This window comes from Peromyscus leucopus, chromosome 8b (genome assembly GCF_004664715.2).
Source record: "Peromyscus leucopus breed LL Stock chromosome 8b, UCI_PerLeu_2.1, whole genome shotgun sequence".
NCBI classification, from domain to species: Eukaryota; Metazoa; Chordata; class Mammalia; order Rodentia; family Cricetidae; genus Peromyscus; species Peromyscus leucopus.
In genome coordinates this window covers 86,073,249-86,085,858 of record NC_051086.1, presented here as the reverse complement: position 1 = coordinate 86,085,858, position 12,610 = coordinate 86,073,249, and the positions used below count along the sequence as shown (strand labels likewise).

General features: G+C 53.2%; 1 protein-coding gene across 1 annotated transcript in view; it reads right to left on the bottom strand.

The window, feature by feature from the left end:
* Scn4a (sodium voltage-gated channel alpha subunit 4) overlaps positions 1–12,610 on the bottom strand; it is a 28,145-nt gene that overhangs the window by 11,720 nt on the left and 3,815 nt on the right. Inside the window, 6 exon segments of the mRNA XM_028865313.2 lie at positions 38–514; positions 6,217–6,573; positions 7,488–7,661; positions 9,599–9,837; positions 11,532–11,682; positions 12,256–12,465. Coding sequence (XP_028721146.2) covers positions 38–514; positions 6,217–6,573; positions 7,488–7,661; positions 9,599–9,837; positions 11,532–11,682; positions 12,256–12,465 — 1,608 coding nt within the window.

The following is a 12,610-nucleotide window of genomic DNA, read 5'->3' as shown; positions in this document are numbered from 1 at the left end:
CCCCCGTCCCCTGCAGCCAGACCCTCAGTGGGATCACCTTGATGTCTTCAGGCTCCGAGAACGTGTCAGTCTCCTCTTCTGTGGGCATCTCCAGGTCGGACTCCTCGGAGGCAATGGGCACCTGAATGGTGAGGTAGGGGTTGTTGATGAAGTTGAGGTGATCCAGCTCGATGCTGGAGCGGGGGCCATCAGTCAGGCCCACGTGGTTCAGGATGTGATTGTCCTTCAGGTCCTTGTTTCCATCTTCGGGTGGCAGTTCCTTCTTCTCGTCCTCGGGAGCACTTTCCCCGGTCTCCCCAGCATCCCCGGGCTCACCCAGGCTAAGCATGATGTCCTTGGGGCTCAGGATCTTGCCGCGCAACAGCCCCAGGAGGAAGGCTTTGGCAAAGCCGATGCCCCACTTGATGCGCCCGATGGCGATCTGCAGGTTGTTCATCTCGCCGTCTTCGTCTGATGCCGCCAAGCTGTCGGCACTGAAGGAACTCAGCAGGAGAGCCAGGAACAGATTCAGGACCTGAAAAGCAAGGGCAGAGGGTGTCAGGCCAGCCAGGGTCTGGGGGATACCACCTTCACCCCAATGGGGTCCTCATGTTGGGCACTTGAAAGGATGCCATCTGCCTGGTGCGGCAGTACACACCTTTAATCCCAGCACTCAGGAGGCAGAGGCAGCAGATGTGAGTTTAAGGCAGCCTGGTCTACATAGTGAGTTCCAGGACAGCCAGGACTATGTAGAGAGACATTGTCTCAAAAATAAACACATAAATAAATAAACAAACAAATAAATAAATATAAAAGGATGTCATCTGCTGGGGTAGATGGTACTCATGATTGCCAGCGGGAGGGCTGCTAGTATCAGTCCCACCCTACAGATATGGAAACTGAGGTTCATGTCTATCATGGGACCCTGCTGCCCAAGGCAGTGACAGGGTTTGGGGAGGGTTCTGGATGACAGAGGCTCTTACTGAGGTTCACTGTTGCCCAGGTCCAAGCTTCTAAACTTTTAGGAATCCCTTTTTTTCTTACTGTTGTTTTGTTTGTTTGTTTTACAAGACAGGGTTTCTGTGTGCAGCCCTGGTTATCCTTGAATTCACTCTGTAGACCAGGCTGGCCTCGAACTCACAGAGATCCACTTGCATCTGTCTTCTGAGTGCTGGAATTAAAGGCATGTGCCACCAATATCCGACTGCTGACTAGGTCTTAAAAGACAGTCAACCCATCCACTCCCTCCATTTTGTTTTCCAGGGGACAATGACTACATACCTGCCTCGTGGCCTCAGAGAGCCCACAGCCTAGTAGAAGCAGGGCTTTGATCAGACAAATCCCATACCATGGGGTGTAGGTGGCAACAGAGACTAGGGGATAAGTTTGGGTACCATGCTACCCAGCTCTACACTTCAGTTTATTAGGCTATCCTATGCTTTAGTTTAATGTAAAATGAAGATAATTCCGGCACATTGTGATTGCTAAACAAACAAACAAGCAAAACCCCAAAGAGATAGAAGACTTACTAGGTACTCAAACTGGTTGCTATTACACTTGCAATGATAGATAATTGCGCAAGGTGGAGGAATTAAATGATCAACCCCGAGGGTAGGTCAGCATTTTGTAAGTAAGAAAACTGAGTCCCAGAGGGGTGGAATGATTTGTCCTAAGACAGACAGCATAGCCAGGACTATATCTCAGGTTTCTAGTGCCGTTATACAACCTTAGAGGGCACCATTGCCTTTTACTACAAGATGGCCTGTATCCTGGGAGCCTTGCAATATGGCGGCCCTTCCTCCCACCAGCCCACCCATCTTTGAACAACAAGATGAAGGTGAAGTTGTCTGGTGTAGGAGGTCACAGCTTCTGTCTGCCAAGGGCATAGCCATGGTCTTACGCTCCTGGGCATGAGGGAATAAGGGAGCTTATGTGTGAAAATCTACTGTCCTTGACTGTCTTCATGTGTCCCACTGCCTGGCACGATCAGTGCCCTCCAAGGTCTTTTCATCATTGTCTCAACTATCAGTTTAATATCTTTAAAAATTATATGAAAATCCTCTTTGGGGAATGTGCTTGGGGTCGCTGCCCCACATCCCATAGCTTCCGGCCATTGCCCCCACCCATATTTCCTGGTCTTTCTTCTCCCTTTGGGGAGGGGACATCCAGTTGCCAGAAACACATTTGAGATGGGAATTAGCTGCTCTGTGGGTCAGCAGGGTTTGCACACGGCTCCTGCCTGGGACAGAAATAGCCTTCTCAGGCAAAGGGGGAGGGGCAGGAGAGGGAGGGCAGTCTCCCTGGGAGCTCTGTGGGGTGGGGTACCCATGTCTCGTCCCTTCTCCTTCTTCACACTAACCCAGAGGAAGCGACCAAGTGCCGTGGATGCAGAGGGTGTGAGTGTTCATGAACGCTGGCAGGGTGCCCTGGTGCCCTCTGGCAGACACCTGCTTCTCTGAAGCCTGGGAGGGAGAGGGGTGAGAGGAGACAGTGCCCAAGGAGATGAGCACACTGTCTCCCGGGGCTGCGGCAAGCCCTCTGAGCAAACTGGGAGAGTCACAGAGATGGGCTGGAAGAGTCAGTAGGGTGTGTGTGTGTGTGTGTGTGTGTGTGTGTGTATGTGTATGTGTGAGTGTGTGTGTGAGTGTGTGTGAGAGTGTGAGAGTGTGAGTGTGTGAGTGTGTGTGTGTGTGTGAGTGTATGTGTATGAGTGTGTGTGAGTGTGAGTATGTGAGTGTGTGTGAGAGTGTGAGTGTGTGTGAGTGTGTGTGTGCAGGCACGTGTGAGTGTGTGTGAATGTGTGTGTGTGTGTGAGTGTGTGTGAGTGTGTGTGTGCAGGCACGTGTGAGTGTGTGTGAATGTGTGTGTGTGTGTGTGTGTGTGTGTGTGTGTGTGTGTGTACAGTACACAGAGGCAGTGCCATGCCACAACTGTAGATTCTGGAACCAGAAAACTTGGCTTCGAACACATTAGCTCTGAGCTTTTGCTTCCTGCTCTCTGAAATAGACACATCAGTCCACCCCTCCTCGGGTGGTGGTGAGGACTGACTGACTGAGAACACAGACTGAGCTCAGGACTCTGGGCAAACGCTGAACAAGTGCTGTCAGCATCAAGGGCACGGTGATCACCGCCAGCCTCACCGGCGTCATAGTTACTAGAGTCACAGACCCAGGCTCTAGTCCCCGCTCAGCATCTCAAGAGCTGGGTATCTCTGGGCCTCCTCCAGTGCGGAAACAACATTCCCAGCCTCACAGGGCTGTGGGGAGGGTTACCAGAAGCTTTGGGCTAATGGCTGGAGCCCCCCCTCCCCAAGAGGAGGTGGTCACCGATTTTATTATAATGATTACTAACCTAAAACTACGTACCTGTAACATCTGACCTCCCTGAACCCAGAGGCTGAGCACTGAGCCTGCGCCAGGTAAACCTTATGATCACCACCATTGACGTCCTCATTTTCCAGATAGGAAAACCGAGGAAAAAGAGGTTAAAATTATTGCTGGGTACGTGCCACTGAGATGGCTCAGGATGTCAAAAGGCTCTCCACAGGAGCCTAAGGACCTGAGGTAAATTACCAGATCCCATTATGGAAACAGAGAATCAACTCCACAAAAATGACCCTGTTCCCTCTCCTCTCCTCTCCTCTCCTCTCCTCCCTGTCCCCCACAATACCCACACAAACAGTAAAAAAAATTGGGAGGGGGTTGGGGATTTAGCTCAGTGGTAGAGCGATTGCCTAGCAAGTTCAGACGGGGGGGGGGGAATGTAAGTGGGCACTATGGTACATACTTGCAATCTCAATACTTGAGTAGCTGAGGCAGGAGGATCTTGAGTTCAAGGACAGTCGTGGTTACAAAGCAAGGTTGACACAAAATGCACAGAGAGGTCACTCCTACAGGTCCATTTAGCCATGCTGGCCCTTAAATCTACACTCACCCTAAGTTTGGACCAGAAAACGCCTCTTTCTCCCCACCCTCTCAGAATCCCCTCCTAGGAACTGCAGTCCTGAGTTCTCTCCTGGCGTCCCACGGTCTCCTCCAGCTGAGGTGACACCCCCTCCCCCATCGGCCTCAGCCCCCAGCCAGAACTCAGCGATATCTGAGAGGCGCTGGCCCAGCAGCCCACAGATTCCTCCAGCCTTTGAGGGGATTGCCCGCATCTTCCACTCTCTGTTGCCCAGAGCAAGTGTCAGCCACCCCCACAGGGGGCAGCCAGGGGCAGCACTAGGAGCCCTGATGGCAGTGACCCCACCTCTACCCCAAGAAGGGGTGGAGTCCACAGGCCCAGTCACAGAAATGCTGACCAGCTGGACCACAAGCCTCGCCCCTGGCCAGCCTGCGTCTCTCCCATGCACAGCCCCACACACCAAGCCCTAGGCTACAGAGAGGGGCAAAATAGAGGGAGTCCATCATTTCTGGGTTGCCCAGCACTGGACTGATTCTTCTTCCCAGACCACAGGACCAGAGGTAAGGAAGGTGGAAGAAAACCTTCATGGGGACCTGGTCCCACTTCATGCTGCCTCTTTCTGCGTACTAGTGAAGTCAACCGTCCTAGTGACCTCGACCATTTGAAATACTTGTCTTCTATTTGATAGAGACCCCAGCTTGACTGGAGAGCAGTTATGGCTCAATATGGTTAACGCCATGGCAACAATGAGGAAGCTAGGATATATAATGCAGGTCTGTCTGCTGCTATAGATCAGCTCCCCTCAAAACACAGCCTGAAGGGTTGGGAAGGTAGCTGCTACATGTGTCTACTACATGAACATGATGGCCTGAGTTAGAATCCCCAGAACCCGTGGGAAAAGACAGTGTGATCACTCAGATCTGTAAACCCTAAAACTGGGGTGGGGGTGGAGTCCAGATGGGCAGAGACAAGCAGATCCCGGGAGCTCACTGGCCAGCCAGTCTGCCAATCAATCAGAGACCCTGTCTCAGAATATAGGTGGAGAGTGAACAAGGAAACCCTTCCACATCAACCTCCAATCTCTACACACATGTGTATATATACGACGTATGTACACCCCCCCCACATACACATATACTACACACATATGTGAGTGAATGTGCACACAGGCATCCATGACACATATAAACAAGGTGGATGGCTCCTGAGGAACGGCACCTGAGGCTGATCTATGATCTTCTCACTCTCATGTACATGTGTGCACCTGTACACACGGGAACAGGTGGGCATGAGTGTGCTCATGCAACCCCATGCGCACACCCACACACAAATACAGCCTACAAGCCAGGCATGGTCCACACCTGTAATCACGGCATTTAGGAACCTGAGGCAGGAGGATTGCTGGAAGTCCTAGGCCAGTCTGGGTGACAGAGTGAGTCTCAGAAACAAACCGACCCTGTCCCTGAACCAGTGACAGCAGCAGCGTGTGGACTCATCGGAAACAGGTTCCCAGGCTATGTTCCAGACTTTGCGGGGTCACGTTCTCTAGGGCTGGGGCCAGGAACCCGTTTTAAGAAAGTCCTGCTGATGGTTAAGCATAAAATGTTGACTCACTGAGGGAAATCATATAAAATCACCATTTAAGGAGGTGGCCATGGAAGGTAGAAAACTCTTTTGGGGGGTGGGTGGTTCTCTGTATAACCCTGGCTGTCCTGGAACTCACTCTGTAGACCAGGCTGGTCTCAAACTCACAGAGATCCACCTGCCTCTGCCTCCCGAATGCTGGGATTAAAGGTGTGCACCACCACACCCAGTGAAAACTTTTCAAAGTTAGATTTGTTTGTTTTATTATGTATGTTTTGCCTGCATGTATATATGTGGACCACATGAGTGTCTGGTGCCCGAGAAGTCAGAAGAGGGCATTGATCCCCCGAAACTGGAGTTATGGGTGGTTAGCAACCACCACGTGAGTGCTGGGAATTGAACCCAGGTCCTCTGCAAAAGCAGCAACTCCTTGTAACTGGTGAGCCATCTCTCCAGCCCCTACTGTTTGTTGTCTTGAGACAGTCTTGCTACAGAGCCCAGACTGTCCTGGCACTCACTAAGTAGGCCTGGCTCTCTTTGAACTTGCAAAGATCCTGTGTTTCCGCTTTCCTGAATGCTGGAATATGGTGTCCACCGCCACAAGGCCTGACTACAGAGATCTAGACACCAACACTTTGATACAGCTATCCCTAAAATGAACAAACCCCTCAAACGAGAAAGACGGGAACTGTACATGCTCCATGTATTCCCTGCGTAAGAGTCAGGAAGCTGCTCAGACAGCTTACTTACCACCAGGTTGCCGATGACCATGACCATGAGGAAGACGGTGAGGCACATGGCCTGGCCGGCCACCTCCATGCAGTCCCACATGGTCTCTATCCACTCCCCACAGAGGATGCGGAAGACGATGAGGAAGGAGTGGAAGAAGTCATGCATGTGCCAGCGGGGCAGGCTGCAGTCCGAGGCAATCTTGCACACACATTCCTTATAGCTCTTGCCAAACAGCTGCATGCCCACCACCGCGAAGATGAAGACGATGATGGCCAGCACCAGGGTCAGGTTGCCCAGCGCACCCACTGAGTTGCCAATGATCTTGATGAGCATGTTAAGTGTGGGCCAGGACTTGGCCAGCTTGAAGACACGCAGCTGCCAGGCAGAGGGAACACAAGAACGACTGAGGCTTGGGGACCACCGGCCAAGCCCAGGGAGCCCCAGGAGAAAGCTCCATGTCCAACAGTCTTAAACCCCATCCTCCTGATGAACAAGGCTTCACTCCGCCTCTCTGTTAATGGAGTGCTAAAGCCTCCTGATACCCATGTTAAAATGGGAAAAGAAAATGGCCTTATCCATTGAAGATACAGTCTATTACAAGTGAGAGTGTATACCAGAATTTGCTCTAACATATGGTCCCCCAATAAAAATAGGTGGGATAGATGAAGAAAAAAAAAAAGACTTGCAGCATGTATGGCTGGGAGATGGCTTAGCAGTTAGGGGCAACTTCATCGGTCTGCCAGAGAGTCCGAGTTCAGCTCCCAGCCCCCACAGTCGGCGGTTCATAACCACCTGTAACTCCAGCTCCAGGGGATCCTACATCCTCTTCCAGCCTCTACAAGCACCCGTAGAAAAGACGTGTGGCATATGGACACACATATGAATTTTTAAAAATTAATGATAAAGTTACACTGTGCTAGTGGCTGTAGTGCCGGGTGATAGCAATAATCCTCGTGATAAAGTTAAAAAAAAAAAAAAAAAAAAAAAAAAAAAAGGGAGTGAACTTCAAGGGGTAGAGGAAAAAAATAGTAATTCCTAAGTCCCAAGCGTGTTACTAACAGACACAGGTTTTGTCTTTCACGGCTGCCCAAGGTCGTCTAATGTCAGCTCCCAGGGCCCCCATTTTGGTCCCCCACCCCAGCCCTCTGTAATAGGAAAGAAGGACTCTCTTTCTCCTAGTTTACAGGTGAGGGTTCCGAGGGGCCCAGTGGCATGCGCAGGGCAGCTGGGTCTTCTAGCCTCTTGGGGTTCCTCCTCCCGTCCCCCCTCAGCCCCCGGGGCTTGTGTACCAGACGGAAGGAGCGGAGCACGGATAGCCCTTGCACGTTGGCCAGGCCCAGCTCTACCAGGCTGAGGGTTACGATGAAGCTGTCAAAGATGTTCCAGCCCTGCTGGAAATACTCATAGGGGTCCATGGCGATCAGCTTCAGCACCATTTCTGCAGTGAAAATGCCCGTGAAGACCTGGGGGGACAGGACATGGAATCCCCGTCACAGAGTCTCATGGAGAACAGGGCCTTGGGAGAGTTTCCCCCCTCACCTCCTGGCACACGCTTTAGAAACTGAAGGGTAGGGGTTGAGGGCCCTGAAAAGGGGTAGGGAGTGGTCCCCGAGGCCCATGGGTGTGCATGTGGTGTGACAGGTACAAAGACCACATCCTATGCCTAGGTGGGTACAACACAGACCCATTCCTACCCATTTCTGACATTGTGACCACGGTCAAGTCACTAACTTCTTGGGTCTTCGACCTGATCGTAATGTTCAACGTTCATGAAGTCTGGTTCACACTGACCTTGTTGGCATGTGGTTCTCTACAAAGCTGGAGGGATTATCACACTCTTTCCACAGATAAGCAATTGAGGCTCAGAGAGGTACACACACACACACACACACACACACACACACACCCACACACACACACACCCGTCCCGTGCCACTCAGTTCCTCAGGGTCTCAGTTCGGAATTTCTCCTTTGTGCTCCAAGCCTCCCTACCAAGTACAACCCAGGACCTAGCAAACTTGGCTTTTTGATTTTGAAACAGGCGTCATGTAGCTCAGGCTGGCCTTGAAATCACTACACAGCAGAAGATGACCGTGGACTTGTGACGGTCCTGCCTCCACCTTCCAGGTGCTAGGGTGACGAGCACCTCTCATCAGGCCTGGTTTTATTCAGTGCTGGGGATGGAGCCTAGGGAGGCTCGCACAGTGAGGTAAACACTCCACCAAAGGAGTCACACCACCCTCAACCACCTAGCAAGCTTTGGTGGATACAAGGTCTTGGGCAGAATCAGTAAGAAGGTCAGATCTGCCTCCTCAACCCCAGAACAGGTACCTGAGGGCCTCACAGCCCCTTCAAGTTCACCGGGCATGGCACCCCTCCTACCAAGCATCAGCTGCTCTGGGTCAACAGCATGCCTAGGTGCACACTGGGTCCCTCCCAAGAGCTGTCCCTGGCCATAGCAGGTGCCCAGATAGCAGTGCAGTGTGGACGGTGAGAAGACAGGCAAACAGGCCCTGCCCATCACACACACCCTGGCAGCTGTGCCATGAGCCTGGAGCATGCCCTGGCCTCTCTTGCCCAGCCTGGCCATGGCTGCTCTGGGCATCTTTACAAGCAGACATATCTGCTTTGAAGGTTGGGGATTCTGATGACATGATTCTTATGCCCCCTACCAGGTGTGGGTACTGTCCCAGCCCTCCTCACATGGTAGACTCTCTGAGCTTGCCTCTCCTGGAGGCAATGGGAGCCTCTTGCCCATTTGCGATGGGTGGGTGGGTGGGGTGGGGCTGCAAAGGGGATTGGGAAGGGTGGGGCACAGTGGAGCCGGGCTGGAGGAGGAGGCAGCCGCTTTTTCCTTTGTCAGGCCTCCACTGGGGCTGGCAACGAGGTGCTAATGCTCCTAATGGGCAGGGATAAGCAGTCGGATCAGAGCATGTCAACAATAGCTGGGCAGCAGAGGGTATGGGAGACAGCAGCCCGGTGGAGCTGGAGAAGCAGGAGGGCTCTGGAGCCAGGTAGACCCTCTGGCATTTGGGTGTCTTTGCCTATATGCCCCCACTCCCAGGCCCTTGGTCTCTTTTAGGTTCCTGACAGTCTATGAAAGTGGAGAAACTTGTTACCTAACCCTACCCATTTCCACACCCCCACTCCCTCAACCCCCATTCCTAGATGTGGCCTGGATCCCAGACCTCCAGGAGTTTTGATCTCAGCTCACCCCACTCTCCTTGTTCCCAAGTACCTTGAGGTTCAATTACCATATTCCCTAGACCACTGCATGCGCCTCCTCTTACGACTTGTGCCAGCTGTCCCCAAGTGCCCTCCATTTCCACACAGCCCAGGCAGCCCCACGCTTCTGTCCTGTCCTCCAGACGACCGCCCTCCCCTTCTGTCCCTTCCTTACCAAGTTGCCCACGGAGAGCACATTATCAAAGTGCTCGGTCATGGGGTAATGCTCCATGGCCATGAAGAGGGTGTTGAGCACGATGCAGATGGTGATACCCAGGTCCACGAAGGGGTCCATGACGATGAGGTGGATGATGTGCTTGAACTTCACCCACGGGGCACAGCAGTTCCAGATGAGCACTTTGTGTGCACACTTGTACCACCACGGCGGGCATTTCTGGTGGGCCTCTTCCAGCTCTGGAGGTGGAGTTGTCACAGGTCTCTGATGAAGAGTCTCTGTCTGGCTGGACTCTTACTCCATCTAGCTCTCTGACCCTCCTCCTATGCTCTGAATCTTTTGCCCACCCCCTCAATAAGGCCTTCTCTAGCCCCACCCCACACCACATCAGCTTAGGACCAGTCCCTCAAAATCCCACCCACAAGCCCCATCCTTCCGAGCCCTGCCCTCTTAGAGCTCAGCCCCTCAAGGCACATCTCCTTGGTAAGCCTTAACCCGAACCCCTCCCCAGGGCTCAGCTCTGAGTCCTCAGCAACCCCATTGTTACACCCTCCAATGTCCTCCACTCAGTGAGCTGGAGCGGAGCTATCTGCCATTTTCTCGGACTTGGGATTCTGTCAGGAAAGAGACATACCCTGGTCTCTGGCTGGGTACCAGAGTCTTTAGGGAGTATTGGGGGTCCACTTTAGGGGGTCAGTCCTCAGTGCTGCTGGCAGAGTTCCTGAACACTTTCCCTCCCTGTGATAACCCAGGTCACCCCAGACTGTCCCCAGGCATCAACAACCTTTCCCTCTTGAGTGGCTTTCTGGAAGACTACTCTTCCTGCTACCCAAAGCTGTGGGGTCTACGGGATGGGGCTCTTCCTTCACCTGGCCTCTGTGGCCTATGGGAGTGGCCTTCTCCTAGTCAGATTCTCCAGTACCCACCACTGGAAACTTAAGAGGCAAAGACTATTGATGCTACCTATTTTGCAGCTGAAAGAGCCTAGGATAGGTGGCAGCCCCTTGGAGACTCTGGGTAGGGCTGGGGTCCCACCCAGGAATGAGAAAAGTGAATCTCTTGTCTCAGGCTAGTCTGCTTGGGCTACTGTCGGGGTCCCGGAAGCTGAGATCTGAAGCCTGAGAAAGAGGTCACAGCAAGAACAGAGCTTCTTGGGCCAGCTCTGCCCAGCATTCCCTGGACCATTTTCTCGGCAGAACACAGTCACCTGAATGCAGAGTGTAAGGTCACGCAAGATGGGTCCCCCTACAGGTTGGCAGAGCCCTGGAGAACCCCAGGCTGCTTTTAGCACAAAGCAAGCCCTAGGAAGCGACTGGGTCCCCTCTGGGTCAGAGATTCTTTCTAGCCTCCCTCTCTCTTCATTTCCTTCTTCCATATCTATCGCTCTTTCTCCCTCCCTCTCTGTCACCATCCTCTTCTCCCATCCGCACACCTATCTGTCTTTCCATTCGTCAATCTGCCCCGCCATCTACGATCCATCCACCCAGCCAAGCTTCTGTCTGCCCATCTCTTGTTTACCACTTCTGTATTCTCCTCCTGAGACTTGGGGGTACCACAGGACTTGTGGGGAGTCTGTGATTCTGCTTGGGGAAATTGAACCATTGACCTTTAACCTTTACCCAGGAAACAATGGAGTAGTTTCCAGAACACCAGGCCTTCCTGGTTAGTATTATTAGCCTGTCCTTCCTCGTTGCCTTGGCAGCCCCCAAGCCCTCCCGGAAGCCCCTAGTTCCCGCAATGGCCTGGCCTTGCAGCCAGAAATGGACCAGGTTGACAGGACTATATTTATCCCAGCTTACTTCTCTGGTGTCAATATTAAGTTACTGCCCTCCTGAAGCTGGGTCCAAGCAGGTCCCGCCCTGCACCTCAGGAGGCTGAGAGGCCTGGTGGGCAGTGCAGGGGAGGGGAGGGGAGGGGGGCACAGGGCACTCACCCTCCATGGCGTCTGAGATGGCGCTGTCCGCGCTGCAGCTTGGCCTCGGGGGCCCCTTCTCCCCAGACGTGTCCAGGCTGCCGTTGCAGTCCTTGCTGTGGGCCGGGTCCCCGTCTGCCTCCCCGCCCTCCAGAGCCTGGGCGGCCTTAGCCTGTAAATCAGCAAGGACAAGGAATGCGAAGTCTCACTCTGAGCCAGGGGGATGGACACACTGACTCTTACTGGGCCTGCTGGATGACAGGCCCTTTTCTTAGTTGATGCCAAATCCAGGGAATGTAGAGAAGGGGCAGCTTTCAGTGGTGATGGGGTGACGGGGTAAGGACAAGGTGACTGGGGACCTTGACCCTGAAGACCCTCAGCCCCGATACACTGATGGGCCCTGGACTTCGTATATGTATGAGAAAGAGGGGAGCTGCCCTGTGTACAACCCGGGACCCCATCTCTGCCTCAACAAGGACCCAGAAAGCACAAAGCCATAGACCTTTAATCTGGAGGAAAGTTCACATTTCACTGTCCCAAACTCCTTGCAGTGCCATGGGGGAAACTGAGGCATCGCTCTCCACCTGGGGCTTTGTGCTCCTTTTACTCCATAACCCTTCCCTCTTGCCCCTCCTCCCAGCCTGCCTCGAAGGAGCCAGCGGATTAAGCAGTCCAGGCCACAGCCCAGGCCAGGGGCGGGGAGACCCTGGGGTCCTCACCCCAAACTCTGTGCCTGAATCCACACCTTTTCTAACTCCTCCTGGTGTTTTTTGTATTTCTCAAGCATCTGCTGAAACTCCTCCTCTTTCTCCTGGTCCTCAGCCAGGGTAGCTTCGTTCTGCTCGGCATAGGCCATGGCCACCACCGCCAGGATCAGATTGATGAGGTAGAAGGAGCCCAGAAAGATGATGACCACAAAGAAAATCATGTAGGTCTTGCCCGCTGCTCGAAGGGTCTGGGAGAGGAAAGAAGGGAGGGTCTCATGGCCTCCAGGGGGCCCTTCTACATGGCCGTCGCTTAGGTAGGTAGGCAGAGAAGGGGTCCCTCACAGAGCCTGGGGATGTGGGGGCCTTGGAGACACCACTGCCTGCTCCATTTAT